General features: G+C 64.9%; 2 protein-coding genes across 4 annotated transcripts; one reads left to right on the top strand and one right to left on the bottom strand.

The window, feature by feature from the left end:
* Positions 1–252: 252 nt before the first annotated feature.
* PERM1 (PPARGC1 and ESRR induced regulator, muscle 1) lies at positions 253–4,881 on the top strand. The gene is made up of 4 exons (XM_036281490.1): positions 253–2,380; positions 2,936–3,893; positions 4,424–4,549; positions 4,748–4,881. The coding sequence occupies exons 1-4, from the start codon at positions 1,280–1,282 to the stop codon at positions 4,861–4,863; spliced, it is 2,301 nt and encodes a 766-aa protein (XP_036137383.1). The 5' UTR covers positions 253–1,279; the 3' UTR covers positions 4,864–4,881.
* Positions 4,882–5,789: 908 nt separating this feature from the next.
* PLEKHN1 (pleckstrin homology domain containing N1) lies at positions 5,790–12,989 on the bottom strand. 3 transcript variants are annotated; one of them, XM_036281488.1, is made up of 16 exons: positions 12,877–12,989; positions 12,693–12,792; positions 9,990–10,136; positions 9,827–9,907; positions 9,639–9,711; positions 9,199–9,326; positions 8,998–9,129; positions 8,808–8,888; positions 8,181–8,256; positions 7,943–8,091; positions 7,690–7,827; positions 7,381–7,521; positions 7,088–7,228; positions 6,672–6,881; positions 6,458–6,506; positions 6,195–6,374 (listed from the first exon to the last, which is right to left on the bottom strand). In XM_036281488.1, exons 1-16 carry the CDS (start codon positions 12,957–12,959, stop codon positions 6,256–6,258), a joined length of 1,848 nt encoding a protein of 615 aa, XP_036137381.1. In that variant the 5' UTR covers positions 12,960–12,989; the 3' UTR covers positions 6,195–6,255. The 3 variants fall into 3 exon arrangements, with proteins under 3 accessions (XP_036137382.1, XP_036137381.1, XP_036137380.1); XM_036281487.1 differs by having other exon boundaries at positions 8,998–9,326; XM_036281489.1 differs by lacking the exon at positions 6,458–6,506 and having other exon boundaries at positions 5,790–6,374; positions 8,998–9,326.
* Positions 12,990–14,128: the final 1,139 nt, after the last annotated feature.

The raw sequence follows: 14,128 nt of genomic DNA, 5'->3' as shown, positions 1-14,128 counted from the left end.
GGACCCAGAGGGCCTAGACTGGCCCCGGGGGTGCTGCTGGCAGTGAAGTGATGGGGGAGTGGGTCTGAGGTCTCACAGCAGTGGGGCCCCTTTAAGAGGAAAGAGCAGCCTCCGGCCAGGACAAGGGGGCCGAAGTGCTGAGCGCTGAGTGCTGGTCAGCATTCTCGTGCTGGTCAGTGTCCAACCGCACGAGGAGGTGTCCCTCACGTAGCTGGAGGCCCCTCAAATGCCATCTATTTGTGGCCTGGGCCCTGATGGCTGGCAGGAGACATGTGACCCTGGGATGGGTATTTTTGGCTGTGGGGGTGGGGCCTGCATGGCGGGCGGCACCATGCCGCTCTTGGACCCGCCGCTTGGACCAGCAGCCCCTCATTCCCTCCCTCAGGGGCAATCCCTAAGGGGTCCGGGAGGTGGAGGCCCCCGCAGGGATCCTCCTCAGGGCTCGAGAGGAGGGTGAAGCTCAGTGAGCGAGGAAGCCACAGTGCCCTGGGGCCCAGGCACCCCCATCCCAGGACTGGACCAGCAGGAGCCGAAGGGCAGCCCCACCACAGGGGCTCGAGAGGTTAGAGGCTCCCCAGCTGGGGTTGCCTTGGGTCACCCAGACAAGGCCGACGGAGGGACCTTCGCCAGCTGGGCAGACCCGGGTCAGGAGCACAGACCCCGAGGATGACCTAGGGAGCTGCTGGGAGTCAGCAGGCTCGTGTCCCTTCTGCGACCTCCTGCCTGGGCTCTCCCGGATGACCCGAGTGCGCCCTGGCCAGCACCAGTGTGACTTTGGTGAGCTCAGAGGCAGCACAGTGGCCTGTGTCAGCCCAGGCTAGTGGGAGGTCATTACCAAGGCCGGTCACACGCTGGACACTGCGGCCCCTCCTCCGTGGCCAGCTGCCACCTGGGGCATGCTGGGACAGGCCAGGGCTCACCATCGCCAGGCCGGCCCGTGTGGAGGGAAGTTGGAGGTTGCGGCCGACCCGGCTGAACAGACAATGCTTGAGGATGTGAAGGGCAGCTGCTTCTGGGGTCGAGATCCAAACACAAGGACCCTACTTCTTCGCGCACCTCACTGACCGGGAGCCGTATTTGGTGGAAGCAAGGAGACATGTCATAAAGTTGCTGTCGGGGGTCGATTTGGAAACAGGAAGGACAGGGGGCTGCACACGGTCTGACTGGAGGAAGCAGCCTGCTCCCCGCGTCTGCTGGCTCCGTTCAGGGCGAAGATGCTGGCCCGGCTGTGAGCCAGGGCGGGGCAGGCACCTGCTGGGTGCACAGGGGGACGCATTGCATGAAGACCCGAGCTCTGCCGCTCACGTGCCGCCCGCCCCACATGGAGAACTTCCAGTACAGCGTCCAGCTGAGCGACCAGGACTGGGCTGAGTTCTCGGCCACTGCCGAGGAGTGTGGCCTCCTGCAGGCCGGCCTGGCCTCTGGGGACGAACCCCTGTCCAGTGACATTGACCAAGGGGACAGCAGTGGCAGCAGCCCCCCCGGGCCCCAGGCCCTTCTCGGGGGGAGTGGCTGGCGTGGCTTCGAGGAGGAGGACCAGGCAGCCGCGCAGCAGCTGGTCAGCAGGTCTTGGCAAGAGCCTGTCCTGGCCCAGGGGGCCAGTCAGCAGATGCCCAGCACGTCAGTGTGGTCAGAAGCCCGGCCACCCCTCAGCCCTGGCGCCACCTCTCCCGGCCAGAGCGCGCCCCTCCAAGGGCCAGTACCTTCCAGAGACGAGATGCAGAGGCTTCTGCAGGGGCCGGCCCCCCGGGACCCTGCCCCTCGCCCCCCTGGCGAGGCTCCCCCGAGCCCCGGGTCCCCAGGCCGCAGCCCTCTGCCCCAGAGGCCCCCCGGCAGCCCTGGGGCCCAGCAGCGAAGCCCCAGCCGAAAGAAGAGGCGAGCCGCAGGTGCCAAGGGAGGTGGGCGCTCCAGTGCGGCAGGCTCCTCTCCCACCCTGCGGGGCTCCCCCAGGCTCTCCGAGGCCCGGCCCAAAGAGGGCCTCCGCCCCGCTGGGTCCCGGGGGAAGGATCTCTCAGCTGGGGTGGGAGAGCAGACGGCAGGAGCCCAGCAGGACGAGCGGGGCCCAGAGTCTGCAGGAGCCCCTGAGCAGGTGGCCCAGCCAGGGCCAGGACTGGATCTGTCTACACCTGTCCCCACTACTGAGCAAGGTACGAACCTACTCAGAATGACTCCCGGAGCTGAGCTACACACTGTGTCCACACCTGCCCAGGGACCTTGTCCAGATTTCTCCACAGCAAAGTCAGACACTGCGCCGTCTACACCTGTCTCCGAGCTTCGTCCTGACCCTGCTCCGTCTACACCTGCCTCTAAGCTTCATCCTGACCCTGCTCCGTCTACACCTGCCTCCGAGCTTCGTCCTGACCCTGCTCCGTCCACACCTGTCTCTGAGCTTCGTCCTGACCCTGCTCCGTCTACACCTGCCTCCGAGCTTCGTCCTGACCCTGCTCCGTCCACACCTGTCTCCAAGTTTCGTCCTGACCCTGCTCCGTCCACACCTGCCTCTGAGCTTCGTCCTGACCCTGCTCTGTCCACACCTGTCTCCAAGTTTCGTCCTGACCCTGCTCCGTCTACACCTGTCTCTGAGCTTCGTCCTGACCGTGCTCCATCTATACCTGTCTCCAAGTTTCATCCTGACCCTGCTCCGTCCACACCTGCCTCCGAGCTTCGTCCTGACCCTGCTCCGTCCACACCTGTCTCCAAGTTTCGTCCTGACCCTGCTCAGTCTACACCTGCCTCCGAGGTTCATTCTGACCCTGCTCCGTCCACACCCGTCTGCAAGCTTCGTCCTGACCCTGCTCTGTCTACACCTGTCTCTGAGCTTTGTCCTGACCGTGCTCCGTCTACACCTGACTGCAAGTTTCGTCCTGACCCTGCTCCGTCCACACCTGCCTCTGAGCTTCGTCCTGACCCTGCTCAGTCTATACCTGCTTGTGAGCCTAGGCTGGATGAGGACCTGCCCCTGCTGGGCCCAGAGGTCAAGCCAGAGGTGGACTTCTCTATCCCGGTCTCGGAGGCACAGTCTGATGTGGGTGTGTCCACACCTGCTCCCACTCCCCAGGCTAGGCCTGACACGATGGAGGCCAAGGTCGCCCCGTTGGCCAAGTTGGATATGAGCTCTGTTGTGTCTTCAGGGGGGCACCAAGAAAAGCCCGGAGGGGAGCCTTCAGCAGGTGGCCCTGGATGCCCCTCTCAGGAGCCCCTCCCAGCTACCAGGAAGAAGAAAGTGCGGTTCTCTATGGCTGTGCCCAGCCCGGAGGAGCCAGGACCGGAGGCCTCACGCCCCCCCTCGCCAGCCGCAGCCTGGCCCTCAGCCCCCAGGACGGCAGCGGGGGGCCGTGGGGGGCCTGGAGCTTGGGACGCAGTGGCAGTTGGGCCCCGGCTCCCCCAGCCTCGGATCCTGAAGCACCTGCCCCCCCCCGCCTCTACCTCTGGGGCACTCGGGTACAGGAGTTGCTTTGCAGTGACGGTCCCAGAAGCCTACGAGTTCTTCTTCTGCGACACTATTGAGGAGGAGGATGAAGACGTTGAGGAGGAGGCAGAGGCCGGCGAGGCCACAGCCCAAGTCCAGTGGCCGGAAGTGTGTGAGTTCTTCTTCCGGGACAGTCGAGCCAAGAGAGCTGGGCACCGGGGGGGCCCTTCCCTGGCCTCACCCCCAGAAGCTGATCCTGTGCCAAGCCCTGTTCCTGGAGACCCCAAGCCCATCTCCATTCCCGAGGCCTACGAGCACTTCCTTGGGGAGGACACGTTGGAGGGCGTGCTGGGGCCGGCTGCCCTTCTCCAGCTTCAGGCCGAAGAGGCCCCCACGCCGGCCCCCCGGGGAGGAGAGCCTGGCCCTGCAGCGGAGCCCGGCCCGGCTGCAGCGGAACAGCTCGACCTGGTGCTCAGGCAAGCAGGTGGGTGTCGTGTGGGCCCCCCGCCTGCCCTGGTCTCGGGAACACTCTGTCCAGGGATGTCAGCCAGGAGGGCCGCTGGGGAGGGGCAGGCCGGACCCTGGCCGTGAGCCAGTGTGGAGGCCTCGGGATGATCTGGGAAGGAGGAACCAGTTCCTGGCCATCCCAGGACACGGTCCAGATGGGGCAGCCCAGGCCAGGTCATTCGAGGGTTTGGCTGTGCCCTGACTGCCACCCTGAGCTCAGACCCAGATGGCACCGGAGCCCCGCCCCCGGCCTGTGACAGGGCCGGCACCGGGGCTGCGGACACCCTGGGCTCCGTCTCACAGGCCTCCTGAAAGACGTCTTAGAAACCGGGGATCAGTGTCCCAGAGGCAGCTGGCCCCCGGCCTGACTCGGCTGTGCCGCACGGGGCCTGTGTCACGGGCAGGTGTGACTCGGGGAGTGTGTTCTCCACACAGACACACTCCCGATGTGTCCAGGGCACACGTCTGAGGGAGCAGCTGGAGCTGAAATACGCTTTTCTCTCCTAGGGGAGCTCCGAGGTCCCCTCACCCCCTTCACCTTCAGCCAGAATGACATGTGCCTGGTGTTTGTAGCCTTTGCCACCTGGGCTGTGAGGACATCGGATCTGCACGCCCCAGACGCCTGGAAGACAGGTTTGGGGGCCCTGGGGAAGTGGGGCTGGTTCCCAGAAGTCTCCCCGCTGGGCCAGCAGGGACGAGGGTGCTTGGGGAGGCACAGATTTCTCCCCTGACCGTGCTCTTCCTATTGCTGGCCCACCACCCTCCCGCTGGCCTCCTCCGAGGGCCAGGCCGGGCAGCCGGCACTCAGGCAGCCTCTTGCTTCCCTTGCAGTCTTGCTGGCGAACATCGGTACCATCTCCGCCATCCGCTACTTCCGACGGCAGGTGTGGCGGGAGCGCCGCAGCCCCAGCCCCAGCCCCAGCCCCAGCCCCGGCCCCAGCTCCTAGGACCCAGGGTTGCCCACGGAGATGCAGGGCGAGGCGCGGTCCCCTGGCCTTTCCCTTTGACCCTTGTGTTCCACACCAGCGTCCAGGAAGGAGCCATTGTCCTCAGCCGGGGCTTTCTTGGACTCTGCCCGAGGCTCAGGCCAGTGGCCGAAGTCGGGCTGTGCTCCACGCCTGAGGGGAGATTTGGAAGGTTGGACGGCTGGGGCTGAGCAGGGAGTTTCTTAGGAAGGCAGCCAGACTGGCAAATGAAAACGGTGGGCAGTAGAACGGATTTCAGACAGCAGGCGATATTTGAGATGTGCTTATACTAGGAGGTCATTTGTGCTTTATCTGAAATCAAATGTAACGGGATGTTTGCATTTTGCCTGGTTACCTAGTTAGAGGGTGAGCGGCAGTAGGAGCCCTGGACACTAGGGGGCGTCAGAGCAGCAGCATGGCCCCCCTGGAGGGCTGGGCAGGAGGCAGGGGCCAGGGGGCTGGGGTCCAGGTCACTGCCTGCTCTCCAGTGGGCTGGGGGCAGGTCTCGGAGCCTGAACCTGAGCCTCCTTGGCTCCTGCCTGAGACAGTGAGCAGGTGCTAGAGGGTCGTAGGAAGGTGACCACAGGCGTCCCTGCAGGGTAGGGGTCTGCAGGGCAGAGCCGGGGCCCTCCTTGGGGGAGCCCTGGACGAAGTGCACAGTGGCGTTCCATGGTGTCAGGTGGAGGGATGAGCACTTGGGACTGTCCCGGGGCTGAGGAGCCAGAGGGAGGGCAGGAAGGTGGCCCAGCTACGTGTTGGGAGAGCATCCAGCTGGAGGCCCCGCTCAGGCCCTGGGCAGCAGGGGCCTCCCGGCCGCCGAGGGAAGAATGTGTGGACACAGACAAATAAAATCTCCTTCTCTTCTTTCTTGTTTAGTCTCTTGTCCATTTCTCCCGAGCAACACCACTCCACTCGCATGCGCATGGGCAACCGCCCTACCTCTGGCCTCGCTGACCTCTGACCTCATGACCTCTGACCTCCCATACTCTGACCCTCGATAGTGGAACTTTCTCAGCCCTCTGACCTTCACCTTCATCCCTGCTCTGTTCTCACTCCCAGGTGAAGCCCCAGCAAGCCCCTCCCTCACTCCCCCGGGGGCAGGCCAACTCCTCCATCTGGGTGCCGCACCCTGATCTGTGGTCCAGGCGCTGGCTGGAGCGTCCTCAGGCCGAGGCCGTCCTCCTGGTCCCTCCAGAGCACAGAAAACGCAGGGTTCTGGAGACCCCCCTCCACTCCCTGACTGGGTATTGGGTGGGAGTGGCCAGCCAGTGGCCCCACATAGAAGGATCCAGGCCTTGCTGGAGAACCCCCAGGGTTGAGACCCCCCAGGGTTGACGCTGGCAGGTGGTCCTGAGAAGCAGCCTGCCCTGGCCCTCAGATCCACTGGGCGAGCCCCTCCTCAGCCTCGGCCGCTTCCCGGGGCCGCTGGCGCTGGCGGGAGGGAGCCGGAGCCTTGTCCCAGATGTTGTCATACCTCCTGGGGGCTTCGCCGTCTGGTGGGAGGGGCAGAGGTGCGTGTGTCTTCAGGAAGCACACCCACAGCGCCCCTCAGAAAGCGGGAGGGTCTCTCACTCACCTGGGGGATGCAGCCGGGGGTCGGGAGAAACTTCCCTGGAAGGGCAGACCTGCAGACCCCAAACAGGAGTGAGAGCCGAGCCTGGGGAGGGGCTTGGGCACCAGCACGAACTGCCCCGGCTCCCGTCCTTGGTGCCCCATTGCCCCATTTCTGTCTCTCCTGCTCCCTCAAGGTCCCCACGGAACCCTTCGCCCAGGGTGGGGCTGCTACTCACGCGCTGAGGAGAGTCTGGGGGCCGGGGCCCGCGGCCCTTGAGGGAGCCCCGGTGCCGCTGAGAGGCTCGGGCCTGCGGGGCTCCCTTCCTGGAGAGACAGTGGGGGCTGGACACTCCAGAGCTGGGGTTGGAGATGGGCACAGACACAGGCACGGAGGGGAACGGGCTCGAGGGCTCGGGTCCAGGTGAGCTCTTCATTGCCGTGAGGAACTGCCAAGGAGCGTCAGTGACTCGAGGCCCTGGGCTGGGGCCTCCTGCCCACAAACCCCCTGAGCCTCTCGTGGCCCAAGCAGACCTCAGGCTTCCTCAACCTCAGGCTGCGGCAACCCCAGACCCCGGGGGAGGAGCACAGTCTAGACCTGACTCCCGACAGCGGGCTGTGGGCACGTCCAGCCCTTCCTGTCCCCGGCACTCACCTCGTCCAGGCCCCGGACATCTCTGATTCTGTGGTGGGAGGTGGCAGGTGGTGTGTAGGGGTCAGCATACAGAGGGGAGTGAGGTGTCTCCAGTGAGTGGTCTGGGGCCTCTGGACCACCCTCCTGGCTCAGCTGGGTCAGCTGCAGGCAAGAGGTGAAGAGAGAAACTTCCTGGAGGGCACACCTGAGGCTTCCAGGGGGCTCCAGGACCTTCTGGGCCTGAGAGACAGAGTCCAGGGTGGTGGAGGGCAGGGAGAGCCGGGCTCGGAGCTGGGGTCAGTGTCTGGGCCCACCTTGGTCAAGTCCAGGTGCAGTGGGGTGGCTGGGCCGGGCCCCTCGGCCCGGGCCCTGCTCCCGGGTGACCGGCTGCTGCCGCCCCGTCTTAGCTCTGCCTTCTGCCCACTGATTCTGGTGGAGCCAGGGTTGGCGTGGTCCTGTGGGGAACAAGACCTTCCAAAGGTTTCCAGGGCCCTCTCCCACACAACCCTCGAGTGCCCTCCCCTGAGGAGCTAGCACCCCAGGAGGGATGGGGTGCCATGGGGACCTAGGCTCCCCAACAGAAATTCATCTCATGGCCCCTGCCTACACCCCCAGATACTCACAGATGCAGGCTGGGCAGGGCAGCCAGCTGAGCACTCAGGGAGGGAGTGGCTGGTGCGGGTAGAGGGGGGTGCCGGGTACCCCGAGTCCCAGCTGGTCTGTCCATCAGAGGAGAGTGAGCCTCGGCCACCACCCAGGACCTGGCAGCGGATGGGGGGTACTGAGCCACATGGCAGAACCCCTCTCTCCAGCAACCATGCCCAGCCCCCCCTCCTGTTTCCATCGGCGCCCACCCTGGGCCTGCTGACCCCTCACCTGGGCAGGCCCCCGCGGCCCCAGGAAGCTCTCGGGGCGGGGCAGCAGGGGTGCCCCCTCCCTGCGGGTGACCGTCTGCAGGCAGAGCAGCCAGTGGCTGTAGTCCTCGTAGCTGGCACACAGCACCCGGATGGTGTTGATGAGGCGGCCTGCACACAGACAGGAGGTGTCGCCCGGCCCACGGAGGGCTGGCACCCAGTGGGCTCGTGCCCCCCACCCAGGCCCAGCCACAGCCCACCTTCGATCAGGAAGGAGCGGATCTGCTTCTCCTTCTCCTCCAGGTTGATGTGGATGGCACTGAGCGGGAGCTCCCCCTGGGGGGCAGCAGAGGAAGGTGGGGCCTGCATCTTGGGGCCACCCTGGGGCTCTGCCTGGGCCCAGCTCTCCTCACCCGCCTGAGAGGGGGCCACCAGGCAGGGCGAGGCACACAGCCCTGAGGGAGCCAGGCACGCTCCATCTGCCCTGGGGCATCTCCACCACCAGCCTTGGGCTCTGGGTGGGACCGTCATGAACCAGGGGCAGACACAGACAGGTGCTGGCGGGGCTGGGTCCCCTCCACCGCGCGAAGACTGGGAAGGGATGCTGAGAGGACTGGACCCCATGTGTGTTTCTCCACAACGAAAAACCATGATCACCCCCAGGTGATGGTGGCTGAGGATCCTCCAGAAGGACGCAGGTGCCTGGGCAGGGCCCTTGTGCCCACATCAGAACCGAGACCAGACTGACCAGGGCAGCAGGCTGGGTGGGTGGGGCCAGTATGCTCTGTCCCAACTGGCCCCGAAATACAGGTTCCTCCTGAGCTGCCGCCCCCTCCCCCCACGCACAGGGCGCCTCCCTGGGGTGGGTCACAGTGTGAAGGACCCACCTTAAAGCAGAGCCCGTCGGCCTCCTCAGAGAAAATTGCCAGGGAAGTTGGGTATAGTACCAGGACCCGGTCCCAGCGCTCCTGTCAGGGGTCAAAGGGCAGAGTGTGGTCCCCAGTGGTGTGCACCCAGGGCTGGCCCCACCTGCTGCCTCTGCCCCTCCCTCGCCCCTCACCCACGTCCCTCACCCACCTGCGAGGGCAGATGCTGCAGCTTGACCCTCGAGGCGCAGATGGCATTGCCCACCATTTGGCGCCCCCATGTGGTCTGCAGGTGGGTCAGCCTAGGCTGCAGACTCCAGGAGAGCTCGTCCTCAGCGGGGCCCTGGAAAAGGGGGGTCAGGGCAGGCAGGCAGGGGGGCTTGGAAAGGGCTGTGGGGATCCCGGCACTGACCTGCGGGGGTGCGGAGTGGAGGCACGGCAGCCCTGCCACGAGGGCCATCTGCTTGTCCAGGTGGTAGAGCCAGCGGCTCAGCTCGGCTTGGCTGGGGCAGAGCACCAGAAGGGGGGCAGGCAGCGGGCCTGTGGGCCGAGGAGCAGGGTGGGTTGGGCAAGCAGCCCACAGGACAGGCCCCGGCCCCTGCCCCTTCCCAGGGCCACGCGCAGACCCAGGGCTACAGTTGGGAGGAGAATATAGCACTGTCCTGGACCCACTGTACACCCCCCGCCCCCGCCCACCAGGCACGTGGCTGTGTGCCTATTGGAGGAAAAGTCAGGACGCTTCAACCTGCTCAGGGTCCTGCCAGTATTCTTGGGCCCTGCCAGAGGCCAAGGTCACTGAGCAGCCCTAGCCCTCTCGGTCTCCTAGGACTGGGATGGCTCACGCCCCCGCACCTGTAATTTGGAAGGCATGTTCTTTGGACCCCTCCAGTGGACAGATGCTCAGCTCCATCAGCGGCAACAGACCCTGCCAGAGCACAGCGAAAGGGAGGGCTGGAGGACCCCCAGGGGCTGTCGTCACCGGCTCTCAAGGGGCTTTCTCCCTGTCCTCCTAGACTCCTCCCTCTGCCCACATCCCTCACCTGGAAAGTGAGTCCCTCAGAACCGTGGGCCTGGAAGTAGAGGTGGGAAGGGAACAGCTCCAGGTAGCAGTCGACGACATCCTGGGGGGAGCAGGGCGACCGTCTGAGCACCAGGGCGTGGGTGCAGACTGAGCCCCAAGCACCCACCAGGCCTGGCCCCCACCTGGCTGTGCTGGAATCTCAGCTGGACCTTGGCATAGTGCACAACCTTGCCCAGATTCCTCACGGGCACCCTGCGCCGCCCCTTCTTGAAAACACTCAGGAACGGCTGGTCCAGGTGTGCTCGCTGGCTCTCCAGGCCCGGTAGGTCCTGCGGGGAGTAGAGCTCAGGGGAGGGGGCCTGAGTTCCACCACCACACACAGTCACACACACTCACACACACACACACACACAGAGGCCTCACTGCGAGTCATGGCATCATGTGTCCAGCAGTGGAAACAGTGATGCTTGGACTCGGAGGAGACTCTTAGGCTGCGTACCCTTGTTCTGGTTGCTCAACCCCCTAAGTCTTGTTGATCACAGGGTTTTGGGTGTCTGAATGAGGCACTACTCAAAACCCTCCTGAATCTCCACTGTCAGCTGGGAAATGTTTTAATACCTGCTTCTTCAAAAGGGGGGTGTCTGGCCCTGGCCGGTTTGGCTCAGCGGTTAGAGCGTCGACCTGCGGTCCGGAGAGACCCGGGTTCGGTTCCTGCTAAGGGCATATACCTTGGTTGCAGTTTGTCCCCGGCCCTGGTTGGGTCGTGTGGGTGGCAACCACTCGATGTGTCGCTTTCACGTCGATGTTTCTCTCTCTCTCTCTCTCACTCTATCTGAACAAAATATCAAAAAATGTCCTCGGGTGAGGATAAAAAAAAAAAAAAAAAGGGTGTGTGTGTGTGTGTCTGATTTACAGCACTTGCCAGGCCCTCCATGGCCCGTTTTGAGCAGCCAATGTGGTGTCTGGGAACGTGTAGGTGGGAAGAAAGCTCACGCCCCTGATCCCCATGTCACTTAGTGGAGGCCAGGCACTGGCGGAGGGGTCCTCTGTGACCTGCCTCACCCCCCTCTTCCCTCACAGCACACACGCCCAGCCCAGGGCCTTTGAGCTTGCTGTTTCCTCCCCCTGGGTCAGTCTCCCCTCCTCTGTGATGCCCCGTCTGGTGCCCTCCAGCATCCCAACCTTCCTGACCCCTCGGCATACCTCGTTCTAACCACATCTTACTCATTGTATCTTCTGCTCATTTGTCTGGTCACCTGGCTCTGTGTCACAGGGATGGAAACACCATGAGCACAGACTTGTCTGTTCTGCCCACTGTGGCCCTGTGGGGGCCAGGATAGGTCTGGGAGTGCTGGGGTTCGATGCCTGCCTGCTGGTGCCCGCATACAGCCAGTTCTGGGACACAGAAAGGCCTCTACAAACGGGTACTTGGTCATTGGATTGGGTGTCGGACAGGGCTGGGAGCCGACCTGCAGCTGAAGGGGAGCTGTGGAGGGGCCGCGCTCCCTCTGGGACCTGGCAGGGGCTGCCTGCCGGCTGCTGAGCCCTGCGCGCTGAGCTGTCCCTGAGACAAGCCCAGGAATGTACACAGACAGACCTGCAGCTTCCCGGCCTCCCTGCCTCTGGGTGGGGCCTCCCGCACCCACACCCAGTTCGGGGAATGACGCTGGGATGGGACCATGAAAAATAGGCCACAGAGCAGGACGGGCTGCGAAACTGGCCCCGTGGCCTGGGCTCAGCCTTAGGGTCCAAGGAGGAGTCAGTTCAGTGCCGCCATGGGCAGGACCCAAAAAGAGCTGGCTTCTCCCAGGCCCGATTTCCCCAGGTACAACATGCCTGGTCCCCTCTCCAGCCACTGCCAGTCCTGGCCAGAGAGGACGGCTGCCCCAGGGACTCTTCCAGGTCCCCTGATGTGTCCTGGACCCGAACAGTGGGAGCTGAGGTCCGAAATGGCCACACAGAAGGACCCCCTTCCTCTGAGAGCACAGTTTCTGGAGCCAGTATTTGCCCACAGGGAGCCCCAGGACCTCAGAGGGGCCAGGCAGAGGCTTCCCAGCTTGAGGGGAACACCTGGAAAGGTGGGTGCTGGAAGCCCACACCAGCGTGAGGACTGAGGAGTGCAGGGCGAGCCTGGCCCCAGCCCCCGGCACAGTCACCCACACCTGTCCCTCCTGCACCCCTCCTAGATGCTCCTGGAATAAGAACTCGGGGGTAATTTCCCCCACATCCTGGGGCTGATGCCAGTGGTCTGGGAAGCTGAGTGTCTCTCCCCCTTCGCTAACTTTTACTTCTGTAGGAGCTGGGCAGGGGGAGGGAGTGGTTTTCAGCTCCACTTGGTGGTCAGTCCTTGCTGTGAGGGGGGGGGGGCCGGGATCTACGTATGGGAGGAGGCAGTGGTGGACGCTGGGACGCACCTTGGAGGAAACTGAGGCCTGGAACAGGTGCGAGGCTGGCTCGCTGTTCACAGAAGCCCCTTACTCCGCGTGAAGGGGGCCTGGGGTGGGACTGACATCCACCCTGGGAACACAACATCCAACCCCCCCACAACTCAGAGATCCGTGTGCCTGGTCCAGCCGCAGTGCGCCCGGACACGCCGTCCGCGCCGGGCCGGGCGGGCACACACCGGGGCCGGTCCTGCTGCCCTCGGAGGCCCCGCCCACCGCCGCCTGGCTGGTGCGCTCACCCACTGACTCAGAGTCCGTCCCAGTTTCGCTCTCGGCTCAGACTTTCGGCCAGAGGAGCCTCGAGGGCGGGGTTGTCCCACCTCCTCGCCCAGCTCTGGATCCGACGCCCCCCGGCTGACCCGGAGCCCCGGAGCCCGCGCAGCCCACCGCCACCGCACCCCTGGGCGCCGGCCGCGCCGGGACACGCCCACCGCCGCTCACCGTCCCCGGGATGTAGTAGAATATCTTGTCGGCCGTGGTGTCCCCGTCGGGGCTGGCCTCCGAGCCAAACAGGCCGGCCAGCTTCCTCCTGCCATCCTCTCTGGGGACAAAGGAAGAGCGGCTCGCAGCCTGACCCCAGGCAGGTGAGGGCGACCCTGGGACCCAGCGCGGCCGCGCCCCTCACCTAGTTCCCTTCAGCGAGGGCTTCCTGGAGAAGGAGGCCCGGAGCCTCCTGGAAGCCTGAGGGACGCAGTGGCTGTTCCCCATGGGCAGCGGCGACGGCGGCTGGCCCCAGCGAGCAGGTGGACGGCTCTGGGTCCCCAGGTTCCAACCCTCCTGCCCCCACCTCCCAGGGGCGGGGCTGTGCTACGTTGTGCCCAAGCGAGGTGCGAGGGTGGAGCCTCCCTGGGAGGGCCCAGCCCCTACTTGGGCCGAGCCTTTCATTCCAATTCCTGCCTGGGGTCCTCCGCACCAGCAGGCCAGCGGGGTGGGAGTGGGGTGTTGGGGGAGGCTCCCCTGGCCCAGCTAAGAGCCCCCATCTCAACCTCCAGTCTGCACAGGAGGGGCCTCGAAGGCCTGGCCCCTGAATGCGTAGCCTGCCTGAACTTGGGCTGGGGTGTGAGGGGCTAGAGTTCGGAGAGTCCAGGGACCCCCTCTGAGGCTCCCGTGAGCCCACATCCTGTTTCCACCTCAACGCCAACCTGAGTCACCAGTGACTGTGAGTGGGTGTGTTCCTTCTCAAAGCAGAAGTTTGAGGGGGAAGGGGAAGCCAGGACCGCCCCCCACCCCCATCCTCCTCTCGCCTGTGCCCACCCCTCGCTCTGGGCCAAGGTCAGGGTCCCACAGGCTTAACCAGAATCCAGGAAGGAGGCCACAACCCTCCCAGGAGGGTGCGGGACAGCATGGTGAGCCTGGGGAGGGGCCATGGGGTCTCTCAGGACCAGGCTGACAGGATGTCCCAGGACTGTCCCTGCAGGACCTGATGGTGCTGCCTCAAAGGCCCCAGATGCCAACGCTGTACCTCGGCCCAGCTGCATACTCACCCCCAGACCGGCCCCAAAAGGCAGAGATGCACGTTGGGACTCAGGTGCAGAGCCCAAGGACATGTTTATTGTTCGGGCTCCTATTGCTGTGAGGGGTGCGCACGTGTGTGCCCAGCTCAGGGCAGGGTCCAGAAAGCCCCTTCACGCCCTCCCTGGGAGTGTGCCTTGCCTCGGGAGGCAAGGGCCATGTGCAAAGTGAAGGCCGGGGGTCTGCACCTGCTCAGAAGGCCGGCCCCGCCCACCGTGGCCCGCTGCTCTGCACCTACACCTTGGTCCCTCCGGGTGTGCAGAGTCTGAGTTTCCCTGACCCACACTCCCATGAGTGTCCACCCCCATCACCGCCTGGTGCCCCAGCAGGGCGGGAGGACCCCGGGGATGGCAGCTGGGTCCCAA

Source organism: Molossus molossus, unplaced genomic scaffold, assembly GCF_014108415.1.
Source record: "Molossus molossus isolate mMolMol1 unplaced genomic scaffold, mMolMol1.p scaffold_m16_p_35, whole genome shotgun sequence".
Classification (NCBI taxonomy): Eukaryota; Metazoa; Chordata; class Mammalia; order Chiroptera; family Molossidae; genus Molossus; species Molossus molossus.
The sequence above is the reverse complement of the archived record's forward strand: the minus strand, read 5'-3'. Positions and strand labels throughout refer to the sequence as shown.